The sequence below is a fragment of the Cervus canadensis genome, chromosome 22 (assembly GCF_019320065.1).
Source record: "Cervus canadensis isolate Bull #8, Minnesota chromosome 22, ASM1932006v1, whole genome shotgun sequence".
NCBI lineage: Eukaryota > Metazoa > Chordata > Mammalia > Artiodactyla > Cervidae > Cervus > Cervus canadensis.
The window spans coordinates 11,978,573-11,995,863 of record NC_057407.1 but is presented as its reverse complement, the minus strand read 5'-3'; the positions used below and the strand labels follow the sequence as shown (position 1 = coordinate 11,995,863).

The window sequence follows — 17,291 nt, the reverse complement described above, 5'->3', positions numbered from 1 at the left end:
CTGTCTCAATTACTATCCAATATTGTACTGGAGGAATTAGAGACTGCAATTAGACAAGAGAAGGTAATTAGAAGACTGCACGTGTGCTAAGTCGCTTCAGTTGTGTCCAACTCTTTGCGACCCTATGGACTGTAACATGCCAGGCTCCTCTGTCCATGGGATTCTCCAGGCAAGAATACTGGTGTGGGTTGCCATGCCCTCCTCCAGGGGATGTGCCCAACACAGGGATCAAACCCGCATCTCCTGAGGCTCCTGCATTGCAGGTGGATTCTTTACCACTGAGCCACTGAGGAAGCCCAATCAGACGAATAAGAATTGGAAAATAATAAGTAAAACTATCTCTATTTCTAGATAGTGTGCACTTAGAAAGCCCTAAAGAACCAATGATAAACTCAAACAGTAAATGACTTCAGGAAGGTAACAGAATGTAAATTAATACAAAGAAATCAATCAATAGACGTAACAGTAGAGAAAGTCCATTCATAACAACAACAAAGAAGATAAAATATTGCGTTAACCAAAAAATTCATTTGGGCTTTTCCGTAACACTGTATGGAAAATGCAAACCAACTTTTTTGGCCAATCCAATACTTAATAAGTAATATGCAAAACCTACATGAGTAAAACTTCAAAGCACTCTTGAAAGACACAAAGGTAGACTTGAATAAATGGACAAACATGCCTTGTTCTTGGATAGGTCAATTTAAGATCCCAAAGACATCAGCTATACCTAAGGTAATTTAAAAATATAATGCAATCCCAATAAAAATACCAAGCATTTCCAAAACAGACCTATAAAAGTTGATACTAAAGCTCACATGGAGAAATAAGCATGGCAATTCCCTATCAAAAACTCAACAACTTTTTTTGCAAAAACATAAAAATCCATCCTAAATTTCATGTGGAATCTCAAGGAATGGCCAAATAACCAAAACAAACTTGAAAAAGAACAAAGTAGGAAGACACATTTTTCAATTTCAGAAATAATTACAAACCTACAGTAATCAAAATATGTGGTATTGGCATAAAGACAGTCTGACAGACCAGTGGAATAGAAAAGACAGTCTGGAAACAAACCCTCACATATATAACCAAATGATTTTTAACAAGGGTGCCAACATCATTCAATGGGGAAGATAGCCTTCTTAATACCTCATGCTAGGAAAACTGGATATTCACATGCAAAGAATAAAGCTGGACCCTTACCTAAGACCATATACAAAATTTAACTCAAAATGGATCAAAAATCTGAACATAAGAGCGAACACTGTAAAATTCTTAAAAGGATGCATGGAAGAAAGTTTCAAGACATTGGATTTGGTGATGATTTTCTTATACATGATGCCAAAAGGAAATCATCTTATACATGATAACAATAAGGAAAAATGGACAAACTGGACTTCACCAAAATGAAAACCTCTGTGTCCTGGTTACACAAAAGACACTATCAACAGAATAAAAAGGCAACCCATGGAATGGGAGAAAATATCTTCAAATCACATATCTGATAAGGGATTAATATCCAGAGTACATAAAGAACCAAAAATATAAGCAAAGAATTTGAATACACATTTCTCCAAATAAGACTACACAAACAGCCAATAGGCACGCGAAAAGATGTTCAACATCACTAAGCATTAGGAAAATGCAAATCAAAATCACCCTTTAGGATGGCTACTATAAAGAAAAAAACCCAGAAAATAACAAATGTCAGTGAGGATATGGAGAAATCTGAATCCCTTGTGCCCTGCTGTGGGAATGTAAAATGGTGCAATTGCTATGAAAACAGGATGGTGGTTTCTCAAAAAAATTAAAAATAGGGCTTTGCCAACACCACCGATGTCACCTGGAGCCGACCTGTACCACCCCACCATGGCCAACCCCACAGTGTTCCTCAACATTCACTGTCAATGTGAGCCCTTGGGCCATGCCTCCTTTGAGCTATATGCAGACAAAGTTCCAAAGACAGCAGAAAACTTTAGTATTCTGAGCACTGCGGAGAAAGGATCTGGTTATCAAGGTCCCTACTGTCACAGCATTATCCCAGGATTTATGTACCTGGGTGGTGACTTCATATCCTGTAGAGGCACTGGCAGCACGTCAACTACAAGAAATTTGATAACAAGTATCATCCTGAAGCAGTGGGTCCTAGCATCTTGTACATGGCAAATTCTGGACCCACATAAACAGTTCCATTTTTCATGTACACTACCAAGCTTGGGTGGTTGGGTTGCAAGCACGTGGTTTTTTGCAAGGTGAAGGAGGGCATCAATACTGTGAAAACCATGGAGTGCTTTGGGTTTGGCAAGCACCAGGTTTGGCAAGACTGCCGAGAAGCTTGCCATTGCTGAGTGTGGATAACTCTAATAAATTTGACCTGTATTTTATCTTAACCACGGACCATTCCTTCTCCCACCTGCTCATAATAGCCTATAATCTTTGTGCTCTCACTGCAGTTTTTCGGTTTTATGTTTTCCTTATCCCTTCCAAGTGTAGCTGAATTACAGAGTTGAATTTATGATAATGAGATAAAAACTAAACAGCAACAAATAGAATTACCATATGATCTAGTAATTCTGCTTTTGGAAAAGAAGTGGAACTCCACTACTTCTCCAAAGAACAGAGAGCAGGGACATGAAGATATCTTTGTATACCCATGTTCACAGAAGAATTATTCCTAAGAGCCAAAAAACAGGAGCAGCCAAGTGTCCATCAACAGATGAATAGACAAACAAAACGTGGTATATATGTACAATGGAATATTATTCAGTCTTAAAAAGGAAGGGAATTCTGGTGTGTGCTACAACATAGATGATATTAGAAGACATTATGTTAAATGAAAGAAGGAGTCACAAAAGGACAAGTAATGCATGATTCTACTCATATGAAGCACTTAGGTAGTCAAATTCATAGAGACAGAAAGTAGAGTGGTGATTGCCAGGGGCTGGGTGAGAGGAGAATGGGGTCTTACAGTTTAATGGGTGCAGAGTTTCACTGTGGGACCATGAACATTCTGTGGATGGATGGTAGTGATGACAGGATAATAATGTGCATGTACTTAATGCCACTGAGATGTACACTTAGAAATGGTTAAAATGGTGAATTTTAGATTATGTATATTTTCCCACTATTTTTAAAAATAATTAAAACAAACAAATAAACATGCAAGAATTGCCAGAAAAACACTGAAAGGGAAAAGCTATTAATACAAAGGGGGAATGGCCTGACAAGACATTAAAACATACTGTAAAATATCTATAATTAAAACTGTAGTGCAAGTGTATAAATAGACACAGAACAATGGAATAGAACAGAAATTTCAGAAATAGACCAAAGTACATATGGAAATTAGTGTATGATAAAGGTGGCCTCTCAAATCACCAGGTCAAAGATAGAGGTTTCAACAAATGCTGATGGGTATTAAAAAATGTTTAACAAACACTAGTCATTTGGAAAAGGATAAAATTGGATCCATACCACACACCATTCATAAGGATGAATCAAGGATATAAAAGGCAAAAGCATGAAACCATACAAGTTCCAGAAGAAAACCTCAATATAGGGAAAGACTTTGTAACTATGATTCAAAATCCAGATGTAATAGAAGAAATGGTTAATAAAATTATTTACATATTTTTAAGTTATACTGCAAAAACTATCATGTATTATGCTGTGCTTAGTCACTCAGTTGTGTCTGACTCTGTGACCCCATGGACTGTAGCCTACCAGGCTTTTCTGTCCATGGGGAGTCTCCAGGCAAGAACGCTGGAGTGGGTTGCCATGCCTTCTTCCAGGGGGTCTTCTCAACCCAGGGATCAAATCCAGGTCTCCTGCATTGCAGGCAGATTCTTTTCCATCTGAGCCACCAGGAAGCCCAAAAATTACCATAAGCGAAGTTAATATACAGCTGACAAACCAGGAGAAAATATTTACAACATGTATCACAGAGCTAAAGAACCAATATCCCTAATATATAAAGAACTCTTAATATTAGAGGGAAAAAACCCCAAAACCTAAAAGAAAAAAAAATGAGCAAAAAATGTGGACAAGTCACAAAAAGATATAAAAATTGCCCTTAATCATATGAAAAGATTCAAAAGACATTCAGCCTTACTTGTAATACTTATAGACTTACCTTCCAGACTGGCAAAAAAAATTTAATAGTATAATAAACAGCTCACTGTTAACAAGGGTGTGGAGAAACAGGTACTCTCACACATTGCTGGTGGGCATACAAAATCCTTATGGAGGAAAAGTTGGTGATCAGTAAGTGCTTATCTTTTTACCTAGCAACTCCACTATGCAGGAGACCCAGGTTCAATCCCTGGGTCAGGAAGACCCCGTAGAGGAGGGAATGGCAACCCACTCCGGTATTCTTGGAGGGTGGGGGAATATTAAAGTTATACCTCCGTCAGTATCAATATACAAGTGCACAAGATTATTCATTTGTAGCACTGTTTGTCATTGCAAAATGCCAGAAAGTACCTAAATGCCTATGTATTAGCAAATGGTTGAATAAACCATGATACATGGTATATCCACACAACAGATGACTATGCAGCTGTAAAAAGAGAATGGAGGAAGAATCAATGAACCGAAAAGGACTTATTCCCAGAATGCATTATAAGTGAAAAAGGCAAAATAAAAATGAGTGTCTATAGTGTGCTACTCATGTAACAGGGGGGATAAGAAATATATATATGAGAATATCATTTGTGCAAAAAAGAAATACAGAAAGGATAAACTGGAAACTAGTGACATTGGTAACCTATGGGTGAGAATACAGTAGAAAAGATGGGAGATGTGGATAGAATGAATGAGGGTGAAGAGTAACAAATCTCTGAGTATATCTTTTTGAGTAATATATACTACTGACTATATTTTATATATGTGTACATATATTATATATAAAAAGAAATATATACATATGTATGTATATTTTCTATACACTCACTAAATACATATTACATATAATGTAATATATGAATTATATATATTCTATAATATAATATACATATATTATGCTTACATCTATATATACACATATATGTATTTATTTATATTTATAAAATAAATGGACCAAGCTATAGTTCATCAAATGAATGAATCACACTCAGGAGGATGGGGAGAACTAAACCAAGTGACTTCTGAACCTAGTATTTGCACCGTATGCCCCCAGGTTAAAAAGGAAAAAGAAAACTAAACAAATATCAAAGATTACTTATGAGAGCTTATCCTCCAAAGAGGATGGATTAGCAACTGAAATTACTTTCTGTGTATCCTAGGTCTGAGAAAATAAGTAAATACACTGTGAAGAATAAAAGCCAAATTTCTTTTAGAAAAAGAAGTGAAAAAACAAGTACAAGTAAGAATGAGGCCTGTGGTTCAAAGTAAATGTGAAGGTATCAGTATGAACTCGTGATTTTTGACAGATCAATAAATAGATATGTAATAATTAGACGTATGTGTGAAGGCTATATGTAACATAATGTAATATAACACTATAACATGATTAAGGTAAAATAAATAATATGTATAGCTTAGGTCTATCTCCTAGGGCCTCAAAGCATTGATTTCCCAGGAGCAATGAGCACATCTTAATGCCAAAATCTTGTCTTCTAAATGCAATTCCCCACCAAGAGGAACCAGGGCCCCTTGGAGAAATAGTTGATTTCAGGGCTGGGTCTGCAAAAGTGCAAGATGACCTTGGGACGACTTCTTGCTGCGCCAGAAAATGAAGTGAAGTGAAGTGAAGTCACTCAGTCGTGTCCGACTCTTTGGGACCCCATGGACTGTAGCCTACCAGGCTCCTCCATCCATGGGATTCTCCAGGCAAGAATACTGGAATGGGTTGCCATTTCCTTCTCCAGGGGATCTTCCCAACCCAGGGATCGAACCCTGGTCTCCTGCATTGCAGGCAGACGCTTTAACCTCTGAGCCACCAGGGAAGCCCACCAGAAAGGAAAGACATGCTCAAAGAATAACAGAAACATTAACAAGAGGACAGAGGAAGCGGCCTGAAGAGGCTCCCACTGGCCAAGTCTGAGACAATTTGAGCACGAAAATTAAAAATGGTAGTAACAGATTATAACCCTTGGAATAGAATTAAGAATCCATGAGTCCATACTGATAATGAGAGACCTGGAGCTGAACAAGGCATGGTTCAGGGTCCAAGAAGTCCATAGTACAGTGGGCAAGACAGCCCCAGACAGAGGAGCATGGGGAGAGTACCCCTCTCACATACAGGGCAGCCCTAGCTCCCTACTGGACAGCTCCCTGGAGGAGGCGCTGCTGGGGTGTGGGGAAGGGTCTGGGTGGGGAGGACTCACGAGGGCCCTTTGCGCATCCGAGGCGTGCTCATGGCCCACTGCTTGATCTTGTTCAGGCTCTGCTCACTGACAAGCCGCTGGCCCTCGGAGGGCATGCAGTCCACGTACAGGTTGTATAGCAGCAGTGCCTCCGTGTTCTTGCGCAGGGCGTTGGCCTCGACCACACGTTGTGTGAACACACGTGGGTCCTCAGCACAGAAGAGGAGCTGGATCCTTGGCACCCAGTACTGACAGATCAGGAGGGGTGGCCTTCCTGGGTGGGGGGGGGGGTGGTTGGAGGGACAAAGGAATAGCCAGTGGGGCCCTCAGGCAGGAGCACTAGATTCCAGCCTGGCTCTGCCACCCATGCACGGCGGCCCTGAGCAAGTGACCCCATCCTGTCTGTGAAAGGGGTGTGACAACGCTCCCTGCACTGCCCACACCACAGGTTGTCATGGTTGGATGTGAAAGTGCTTTGTTAACTGTGAAAAGGACGGACATCACTCAGTGACGGGCCTTGGGCTCCTTCTCAACAGGACACTGAAAACACCACTGTCAGCGGCTCAGAGGTGACATATCAAACTGACCAGCTGCCCTCCCTGGGCTCTCTGAGTGTGGGTCCTCGCATTCTCACTGGTTGGGGGACAGACAGCCACAGGACAAGGGAACAAGGGGGAGTTCAGGCCTCAGCTGGTTATGCCCTGGGCAGGGGCTGGCCTCAGTCACAGGCCAGGCCGGGCCTGAGCTGGGGGTCTGCTGAGGCAGGGGCAGAGACCTCGTACCTTCAGGCGTGACCCCTCCATTCAGGATAGGCTTCCCCATCTCATCGCGCACTAAGCCATCCTCCGCTGTCTTGTGTACTAGGTACAGCTTCTTCTCCTTGTCGTAGTCCAGGACCCCGACATTGCACCATTTGTACTGCAGCTTCTGACTCTTGGGGTCCTCTGAAACAGGAGGGGAGTCCATCAGTGCCCCCGGCGATGGGGTGGAGAGAGGCTGCTGCATGCAGGCAGTGGGTGCTAGGAAAGTTCTCGGTGGTCAACTGATCTGGCCCCTCTCCCACCACACTGACTCCCCTTCTCTGGCTGCAGCACAGTGGGGGGCCTGCCTCCTCCCAGCTGAGCTGGGCAGGAGGAGCCAGAAGGACCAGGCCTCTCTGCTCTGGTCTCTGCATGGCTCCATCAGGGCAGCTAGAGACAGGCCAGCAGGGCTGGGACCAGGAGGCAGGAAAGCCTGAAGCCAACAGATCCGGTTGAGGATCTAGGTGTAAAGCTCACCACATCCCAACTGGACCCTTTCAAGGCCGAGGGAAGTCCTGAGGCTGCATGTGGGAGCTGAGCCCCCAGCCTCTCCATCAGAGCAGGGCAGGGTAGAAGAAGACTGCTCCCCTGCAATGGCTTCAGAGTAGGTCTCAGGGCGTTTGGTCAGGATGCGCCCTCGCCCTTGGCTGAAAATTTTGACTTCTCTCGCTCAACTCCTGCCACTGCCTCCCTCCCTCATCCCTCTCTAGCCATACCGGACGTCTGGTTACTCCTGACTCTAGAGCTTGCTCCTGCCTCAGGGCCTCAGCGTTGACTGCGCCCTCTGTCTGGAACAGTCTTCGCCCACATCACCTTGATGCTGGCTCGTTCCCTGCTCAAGTGGCTTTTCCTTGGAGAAGCATCTCTGCCTAAAATAGCACCTTTGCCCCTGGCACTCTCTGACCACTCACCCTGTCTGCGTATCTCACAGAGCCTGAAGTCACACTGTGTATGTATCCTCTACGGGCTGGAATTCCAAGGAAATGCTCCCGCTGACCGATGCCAGGCAGGTGAGAACAGGAGTTTGCTGTGTGATAAACCTCACCAGCTTTGGTTCTGTTTGACTTTTCCCTTCTCGTCCTAATTAGTTTCCTTCCTGAAAATGCTGACCTGTTCTTGGCTCAACTTAAGAGGGAAAGATGTCACGAGAGAAGCCCCGAGCAGAAAGCAGAGGTCCCTGGCAGAAAGGCTCCCGACCTGTCCCTCCTCCCGTTAGAGCTGCCGCTGAGGGCCCGGACCGTGTGAAGCGGAACAGGCAGGAGCGCCTTGGGGAAGCCACTACCTGGTACATTTAAGGTTAATGCAGCCCCAAACTTTCTGCTTTTATCACCAAGAATTGGAGATCTGGGAACAGTTGAGTTAAATTATTTTTGTAATTAAGTCCAAAGTAAAGGGATCATTCTGGGTTTCTTGTCTAGTTCAGAGAAATTGATTCCAGCATTAATGCGTTTTTAAATTGAAACACAAACTTACAGCTTGCACAATGGACTTGTTGTGGGCCCCCTGGAGGTTTAGCAGTCTGAGAACCAGCGTGGCTCTAGAGTCCTATCTCCCGCCTGGGCGCCGGCCCACTGGGCTCACTCCCCACTCCACAGCAGCACATCCACGCACTGGGCTAGAGCAGAGATGCCCCCGCCCTGCACAAGGGGACAGCCACCTTCAATCTCAAGACCGGGACCTTCCTAGGATGCCTACGTGGAGGCTAGTCACGCAGGCCAGGCCGGGAACCATGGACAGTCAGCCTGGCTCTGTTCCGGACAGCAGCAGACCAAAGGAAGGACAGACACAGACACGTTTAAGGTCTGGCAAAAGAGTGCAACACGACTGTGGGGATGTGCGTGTGGGTGTGACAGCGGTTGTGAATGGGTGACTGTCGGCATGTGTGTCTGTGTGGCAAAAATGTGCGTATGACTGTGTACGTGTGTGTGAGGGATGGTGGGTGAGCGTGACAGTGGGCTTGTGAATGTGTGTGTCTGAAATCAAGTACGTGAGTGTGTCATAGTGTGTGTGCTGTCCAGGCAGAGGAGAAAGCCAAGAGGCCACAGATACAGGTGGGGCAGAGGAGTTTCTGGGCGATAGAGTGGAGGGGCTTGAATTGTGCCCCTTATATACACTTGAACATGTCTAATGAGCGTGCATATTTTTCATTACCAATAAATCAAAGACTTCTTTTTAAGACACCACCCAGCTGTCCCCTCCCCAGCCCACCAATCCATGTCATCCCTGGTCCCCTGCCTTTCCTCCTGTGTGGCCAGCCCGCTGGCCTGTATCCCAGCTGGGAGGGAGGCCCCAAAATGTGGGGCCACCGCCTCCCATGGTTGAGGCCCAGGACAGCCGAGGAGTCCATGGCTGGGTTGCTGCTGGGACAGGATGGTGCAGACCAAGATCCTGTCCTCCCTGCCCCCGCTGGCCCTGCTCACCGTGCCCCAGGAAGTCATCAGTGGGCAGGAGGGCTTTGCCAGGGACAGGCTTCCTGTTCTGAGACCCTGGCTCCAAGCCCATGTTGATCCACTCGATGGGAGTCCGGCAGTCAAACTCCTCATTGTCAAACACCTGCAAGAAGATAGCAGGTGCTGGGCAGAGGCAGCTCGCCCTGACAGCCCCTGTGGGCTGAGCATGCGAGGCTAGAGGTGCCCGGGCAGCCTCCTCCCCGGATGCAGATGCTGAGGTCTGGGGGCCAGGGGCCCGAGTGCCTCCTCTGCTGCTCACCGGGCTCTATGGGGTCTGGCTCTGTGAAACCCTGTCCAAGCAAGTTACCCTGAGGTTCAGGCAGAGGGGTGGCTGGGGACTCACAGCAGGCCCTCTCTCCCACTGGCCAGGACCACCCAGCTCAGGATCAGTGGAAGAGGCGGTCCTTGGATTTTCCTGAGCGCCCACCCTGACTCGGAAATGATAGAGATTCAGGTTGTCAGGAGGGTAATGTGCATCGACATTCCACTCTGTCTCCCCAGATGCACTGCCAGGCAAGAGACAGTCAGGGCCATGGAGAGAAGGGCAGGGAGGTGGGTGAAAACCAGAGTAGGCTATGCTCTCTCTTTCTCCTTCCTGGACTCCATTTCCACACAGAACTCCAAAGAGGCTGCAATGGTTGCCTCCACTACTCCAGTGCCCTCCTCTACTCCAGCTTTCTCCAGCCCAGTGACCCCAGATGCAGTGGTCAAAGGGAACTGAACACTACTCCACAGTCCTCCCAGCCGCTTCTCGGTGCCCGAGGAGGGGTTGGGGACAGAACTCATGCACACAGGCTTCCCAATCTCCCAGAGAAGCAGAGAATCAGCATCTCAGGGGTGCTGGGCGCCCCCCACCCCACCATGCCCCAGCATAGGATGTTGAAACTCCTCCTGCAGAGCAGTGGGGGCAGCGCTCTATGCAGATGTCCTGTTTGACACGCAAGTGCTTGTCATGGCTAGGGGATCCCCCTTTTGAATCTGACCCCTCTGCTCGGGTCCTGCACCCCCATCTCCTGACCATCAGCTCTCCATGGACGCTAGACTCACCTTCAGTGGGAGATAGATGGGGAAGAGCGGGTCGTGACCCTGCTCAATCGTCTGGGGGTTGTGGGGGTCTGGGTGCCTGGGCATGAGCTTGTCAGAGTCGATGCCCTCGTTGGCCAGCAACTGCTCGATGTCCAGGCTCAGGTAGAGCTGCTTCCTCCTGCCCGAGGGACACGAACGGATCTCGTAACAGCTCAGCTCAGGTGAGTCGCGCCCTTGGGTGTCAGCAAGGGCCCGTGGAGTTGAGGCAGTTAAAGGTGTGGCTCAGGGACCCCTCGGGTCCTATGTTCTCTGGAATCCATCAGGAAGTGGTGTGGTGGCTGGAGCCACTCTCCAGGGCCCCAAATACCCTTGCGTCCTGCCTGCAGTTCCACCACATTGACTTAAGAGCCACCCTCCCTGATTTCACAGCAAGGAAAGCAACGTGTTTCCATTAAGAAACCAAAGGGCTAGAAGAGCTGATTGGAACGCTTGCAACACAGACCCATCTTGGTAATCTCTGCCGTTGAGGATGGTCACCTAGCTGCCTACCATCCGTCTCCCCTTGCGGTGGGCAGATGCCACCTCCCACTGCCAACCCAGCCATACCTCTCGATCTCAATCTTGCGGGGGCACTGGCCCGGCAGCACCATGTAGGGCACCTGCACTTTGGGCTCGTAGGCCTGCAGCGGGAAGTCAGTCTGGGTGAGCAGCTTGGTCGTGGACCCGATGCGCTCGTGCTCCAGGCGCTCCTCGAAGTCCTCAGAAACCTCAAAGGTTCTGACTGCGGGCAGGGGCGGGGACTCAGGCTGGGGCCCGACACCCCCAGCTCCATGCTGGGCAGGGAGCAGGCATGTGGCTTTGGGGCAGGGGGAGTTCAGAGCGGGCCTGAGGCAGGGAGAGGCCAGATGTGCATTGGGAGCCCCAGGGGATCCTGAGCCTGGGGGACAAGGGGCTCTGGCAGGCCTGTTTTGGGTCGTGTTCTCCCTGCCCAGAGCCAGTCTGCTCAACCGTTCTCCTCCATGCTGCCCATGACCCTGGTGCCAGCGGCTTTTGCTCAAGCCAGGTGCTGAATCAAACTACCCGCCAGGATTATAGATGGACAGGAAGGTGAAGTGGTAGCTCCCTGCATGTCTGGGTGGGTTCCTGCCATCCCCACCCCCACAGGCCCTGCCAAGCATCTGGGGTCTGAATGCCATGCACTCACTGGGACCGCTTCCAGACTTAAGGCATCCTGGACACTGTAGGAGAGGGTAGCACCACCACCCAGCCCCCACGGGATCCCCCAAGTCACAAAAGGGCCATCCCTCCTCAGACAGGCTTCCGTTCCAGTTCTGAGGGTGGGGCACTGGAGAGAGAGACCCACTGGTAGGGTGACATTTCAGTTTTCCAGGACTCAAGATGTTAAGTGGGAAGGAGAGTCTCAGGCAAGCCAGAGAGGTAGGGAGGGGGTGTGGGAAAAAGCTTTGGGGGACGAGCCACCTTTCCCAGGGCCGGGTGGAGGGGGGCCCTTTGGACTGCTCAGTGATGGCCCCCAACCACTCCCCTGGGAGGTCCTAGTAACCCCCTTCCTGGGCCTCACATTTCTGGGGTCAAGATGTAGCCACATTGCAGGAGGGTCCACCTTGGGTGTACCCACTCTACAGGCTCTACAGAAGCTTCCAGAGGCTGAGCAGGGGCCATCCCGCCTGCAGCGAAGGCGGCTCTTTTATCAGGGCTGTGAGGTGCTGAGGGAACACAACGCTATCAAAAAGCCCTGGACTGGAGGCAGTTTTCAGATCCCTAATCATCTGCTCTTGAGCCTGTGGGTCCGTAACATACCCCACCCCCAAAATCCTGAGCTTCTGGGCCTGGCCCTGCATCTCAGGAGCCAAAGAGGAGCCAGGGTGAGGAGAGCAAAGCCAGCCCATGCCCCTGACCCCGCCCCTGCAGGTCCAGTGCCCTAGGCATCTTCCCAGGCCTCCACAGAGCCTTCTGCCAAGAACCCTGACTGCCACCATTCTGTGACCCTTCTGGGCTGCTCTTCCTCATGTGGGTGGGGACACAAAACTGCTGACCACCCCTTCCCCCATCCCTGCCCCCGCCATGGATGGTGGGAGCACCATTCCCAGTCCCCCAAAGCCCTTGATCTGTGGCCTGTAACCATTTTCTGGGCCACAGATACTTGTAAAACTGCTGACCACAGTAGGCTGCGTCCTCAGATCACTGCACAGAGGCACATACATGTGATGTTTCCTCTGCCACTGCTGGGGAGTCACAGACTCCCCCAAGAGGCCTGCGAGTCTGGACAGTGCCAGCACACAGCCAGGCCTCTCCTGGGGGTAGATAGGAAGGGCAGACAGCCGGGACCATGGAGGACCTGGGCCTGATTGAAGGGGGTGTCCTGCCTGCTGGCCAGTCAGGAGGGTCCCCACCCAATTCCTCATTGCCTCTCAGGGCCCCTCCCTGCTCACTGCCTCTCTTGGAGCCACCCTCTGCTCCCTTCTGCCACCGGGGGCTGCCCCGCACCCTGCAGGCCTGTCCCAGACCTTACAAGACTCATCATGGAGCCTGAGAGGAACTTCCTTCTTCCCCTTCCCAGCAGTGACCTCCCCGGCACCTTCCTGCTCCAAGCCTTGTTTCCAGTGCTGTGGCCTGAGCTGGATAACAGCTCAGACACAGTCCTCAACTCCTTCAAGCCCATGTTCCAGGGAAGGCAAGAAATATACCTGTCAGTGTCCCACTGTCCCCGTCCAGGCTGAGGGAAATGAGGCCCCAGACCTCGGCAGCCCCAGTGCCTCTGGGCATCCTTACCACACAGAGCTTTGCCGAGAGTAACGACTAAGCAACTGCACTTTACTGAGCACTCACCACGAGCGGGGCCCTGGCAAAGCACCTTGTATCTTATTATCCCCATTTTAACAGTGGAGGAAATTGAGACCCTCAGCCAAGAGGAGACAATCTCCCTCAGGCCAGAGGCCCTGCTTTTGAAGGCACCCACCCACCCGGCCCCGCTGGGCACTGACCTTCTGGGGTGAACTTGTCAAGGTCGGCCTGCTCCAGGAGGTCCAGGTTTGTGCAGGGGCCATGGCACACTTCCTGAAACCAAACCCCACAGCCTTGAGGGAGCGTAAACATCCTAAGGACAGGCAGGATCTGGAAGGACCCCCAAGGCCAAGTGTCTTCCCTGAGCCCACTAGGCTGCACTCCAGGGGGACAGGGACAGGGATGGGAAAGAATCAACGGAGAGGAATTTGCACAATTCCTCATTCAGAGGCCAAACTGGGTGACAAGCTACGGATACCTGGGACACCCGGGCCCAAGCCCGTTCTGGTCACGCACAGGCCCCCTCCTCACTCTGAGAACACTCCTGGCATGTGTCCAGGGGCTGGGCCATAAGACAGAGGTCCTTTACCTAAAAGCATCCTAAGGCTGTATGGGACCCATGGGCCCTTCTCACTCTCTCCTAGTTATATCCCTTCCCTTCTCCGTCCTCCCCCGCCCTCCGTCTCTCTACTCCTCTACATGGGCCATGGCCTGTCAGGGATCTCCGATCTTTGTACCTTCTGTTCCCCCGGCATGGAGCACCCTCCAAACCCCATCCTACCCAGCAAATTCATACCTATCTTGTAGATCTCAGTGGTACACAACCTTGTCCCAGGAGCCCCTCCCTAGCCAGAGCTGGGGAAGTATTTCCCCACCAACCCACTGCCCCATGACACTGGGCATATGGATGACAATCCTGGCGTCCTATCATCAGGGATGGATGGGCTGATGGGTGGGTGGGTAGAAAACGGATAGACTGATAGGCGCATGGACGGATGGATGAAAGAAAGAAAGGGCAAATGGCATCCACCAGGAAGGCTCAGGCTCCATAGGGCACAGCTGCCACACTCACCCCAAGTTTATCCAAGCTTCCGGGGCTGAGGATGTCAGAGTAGAACCCACGCTGCTTCATCAGGGGGTACTTCTTGTCAGTGCCTGTCAGGGGCAACTTCCGGGGCTGCCCCAAGTCTGAGGGCATGGGTGGGGTCACGGGCAGAGGTAAAGGTGGGGTCTTAAGGTCAGGGCTCAGAGGAAGTTTCTGCGACCCAGAATCTGGTCCCTGAAGAATCCTCCCCAGGTCACGCTCCAGGTCTTTCAGATTACATTCTGGGCCCGCAGAGGTCCATCTGCACTCTCGGCCCTGAGAGGCCCTTCCTGGGCTGTGGCCTTCTCGGTTAGGCTGCTCCATGCTGCTTTCTCAGGGTGATGTACCAGCCAGAGCTCCTAGGACAAGACACTGACATCCACTGGGCCCTGGTCAGCCTCAGCTCAGGTCCCAGGGCCGTCAGAGTACAGGGATGGCTAGTCCGCCACCCCACAACATGCCCCAGCCCCCAGGCATGGAGAACAGAGGGGGAGTACTCTCCTAATCTGAATATTACTCAGCTGCAAAAAAAAAAAAGAAAAAAAAATGCCATTTATAGAAACAGGGATAGACCTAGAGATTATCATACTAAGTGATATAAGTCAGACAGAGAAAGACAAATATCACATGATATCACTTACATGTGGAACCTAAAATATGGCACAAATGAACCTAGCTATGAAACAGAAACAGACTCACAAACATAAAGATCGGACTTGTGGTTGCCAGGGTGGGGGGTAGCGGTGGAGGGAGAAGGGTGGACTGGGAGTCTGGGGTTGGCAGATGCAAACTACTGCCTACAGGATAAATGGACAATAAGGTCCTACTGTATAGCATAGGGAACTAGATCCAACCTCCTGAAAAAGTGAAGTGAAAGTCGCTCAGTCGTGTCTGACTCCTTGCGACCCCATGACTATACGGAATTCTCCAGGCCAGAATACTGGAGTGGGTAGCCTTTCCCTTCTCCACGGGATCTTCCCAACCCAAGGATTGAACCCAGGTCTCCCACATTGCGGGCAGATTCTTTACCAGCTGAGCCACAAGTGAACCCCAAGAATACTGGAGTGGGTAGCCTATCCCTTCTCCAGCGGATCCAATCCCTTAGGATAAACCATAATCGAAAAGAATACTTTTTAAAATGGCTATATGTATATGACTGGGTCACTTCACTGTACAGCAGAGATTGGGACAACATTGTAAACAGACTATACTCAATAAGAAAAAATTTTTTTAAAAAGGCAGTCAGTCTACAATTATCTCAATAGAAATGTCAATTTAAAGGAGGGCATCTCAACAAAAAGAAACAGAGGTCTGGTCCAAATAAGGCCCCCTCCCACTGCCCTGTCCCATTTCCCACCCGCTGCATGCAGGAGCTGTGGGACAGGCCTCTCTTTCAGCTGCATGTTTGATGCTCCATTATCTCCATTTTAGCCTGGTGGGACTGGCTGGCGCAGGCCTCTATTAGTTCATGGCAGGGGAATCTTGCCTGGCCTGACCCGAAGGGTGGGGTGGGCAGCCAGACTGTCTGGGGCAAAGCTATCCAGCAGTGTCAAAGCATCCTGCAGCTGCTGGAGTCCATTTCTAAGAAGGCGGTGGTGAGTTGGCAAGACCACCTGAAGGCACAGGAAGCGCAGATGGTGTTCTGGCATCAAGCCCCACACTGTGAGGCCAAAGGCCAATCAGCTTTCCACCAGTCAAGCACGCCCCACCAGAACTCTGCTCCCTGAATCTACTCCCTGGTGGCCAGCCGTCCCCCGGGGCAGGTGCTGAAAATGACACTGAATCTGGCCCACCTGTCTGACTGTCACCAGCCCTTCCTAGAGCATCCAGAAGACAAAGGACCCACTGGGGCTCGGCCCCATCATGGCTGCAAATCCACAGGTATCTGCTTCATCTTTGAACAAAATCACCAAACAGAAAGAGCATGGCTTCGAGAGGCTAGGTCAAAGCCCCACACAAAGGCATTCCATTCCCTGGTCTCCCTGGTTCTCAGATAGGCTTGAATGCGTGTGGCTGTTTCCTGGTGTGTTACAAGACTGACAGACCTAACAGGTGCAGAAGCACCCAGGAAGCTGCAGTGTTACTGGGGGCAAAAGGAGTCAGTGACGGGCGGATGTGCTGCCCCTGGGGGCCTTTTCCCCTCTGAGCAGGTTGGCAGTGGGGTGTGTATTCAGGCATGTCCCAAGACAGAAGATGTGAGAGGGAGGTGCAGACTCAGAATTCTGTTTCCCCTCCGTCTCTCAGCCCTACACAAGGATCGAAGGATCCCTTCCAATCTCACACAGCTCTGGACAGCTGGACTTCACCAGTATGCACAGGACCAGTGACAGACAGACAGGCAGGCAAGCAGAAAGACCTCTGCCTCCTGTCACAGCCTCACAGGTGATGGCAGCCTGTACACGGGAATGGGTGTGGCTGGCGAGAAAGAGAGGACATGGTCTCCGGCAAGGCCTCCACTGGGCACCCTCTCATTTGTGTGAGGGAGCTGGCCGGTGGGAGGGCGAGGTGGCCCCGGAAGGTGCAGCGCTGGGAAAGGTGACTGGCGCTGAGAGTTCAGATGTAGTTCACACATCATCTTGTTTAAATCTCTGAGGTGGGAACTGAGGCTATTCTCAATTCTCAGAGATTCAGAGGTGGGAAAAACGAGGCTCAGGAAGGTTAAGTGACCTACACAAAAGGCACTGGAATGTGAACACAAGTTATTGTTTCTCCCCAGTCAGATAACCTGGGAGCCCTACTGGTTTGAGTCAGAGGAAGCTTTGGGTTGGATTCACAGACATTCAGCCCTGTGTGACCTGAGCACCTGCCGGGCACTCGGCAG

The 17,291-nt window shown here is 49.9% G+C and overlaps 1 protein-coding gene and 1 pseudogene across 1 annotated transcript in view; one reads left to right on the top strand and one right to left on the bottom strand.

Annotated features, from left to right (window-relative positions):
- Window positions 1-14,794, bottom strand: part of DNAH1 (dynein axonemal heavy chain 1) — a 74,645-nt gene extending 59,851 nt beyond the window's left edge. Inside the window, exons 1-7 of the mRNA XM_043443366.1 lie at window positions 14,459-14,794; window positions 13,587-13,659; window positions 11,191-11,365; window positions 10,606-10,762; window positions 9,529-9,661; window positions 7,091-7,252; window positions 6,330-6,582 (exon numbers count right to left, since the gene is read on the bottom strand). Of these exons, the coding sequence (XP_043299301.1) occupies window positions 6,330-6,582; window positions 7,091-7,252; window positions 9,529-9,661; window positions 10,606-10,762; window positions 11,191-11,365; window positions 13,587-13,659; window positions 14,459-14,794 (1,289 nt within the window). The remainder of the gene's footprint in view (window positions 1-6,329; window positions 6,583-7,090; window positions 7,253-9,528; window positions 9,662-10,605; window positions 10,763-11,190; window positions 11,366-13,586; window positions 13,660-14,458) is intronic.
- Window positions 1,873-2,361, top strand: LOC122425058 (annotated as a pseudogene).
- Window positions 14,795-17,291: the final 2,497 nt, after the last annotated feature.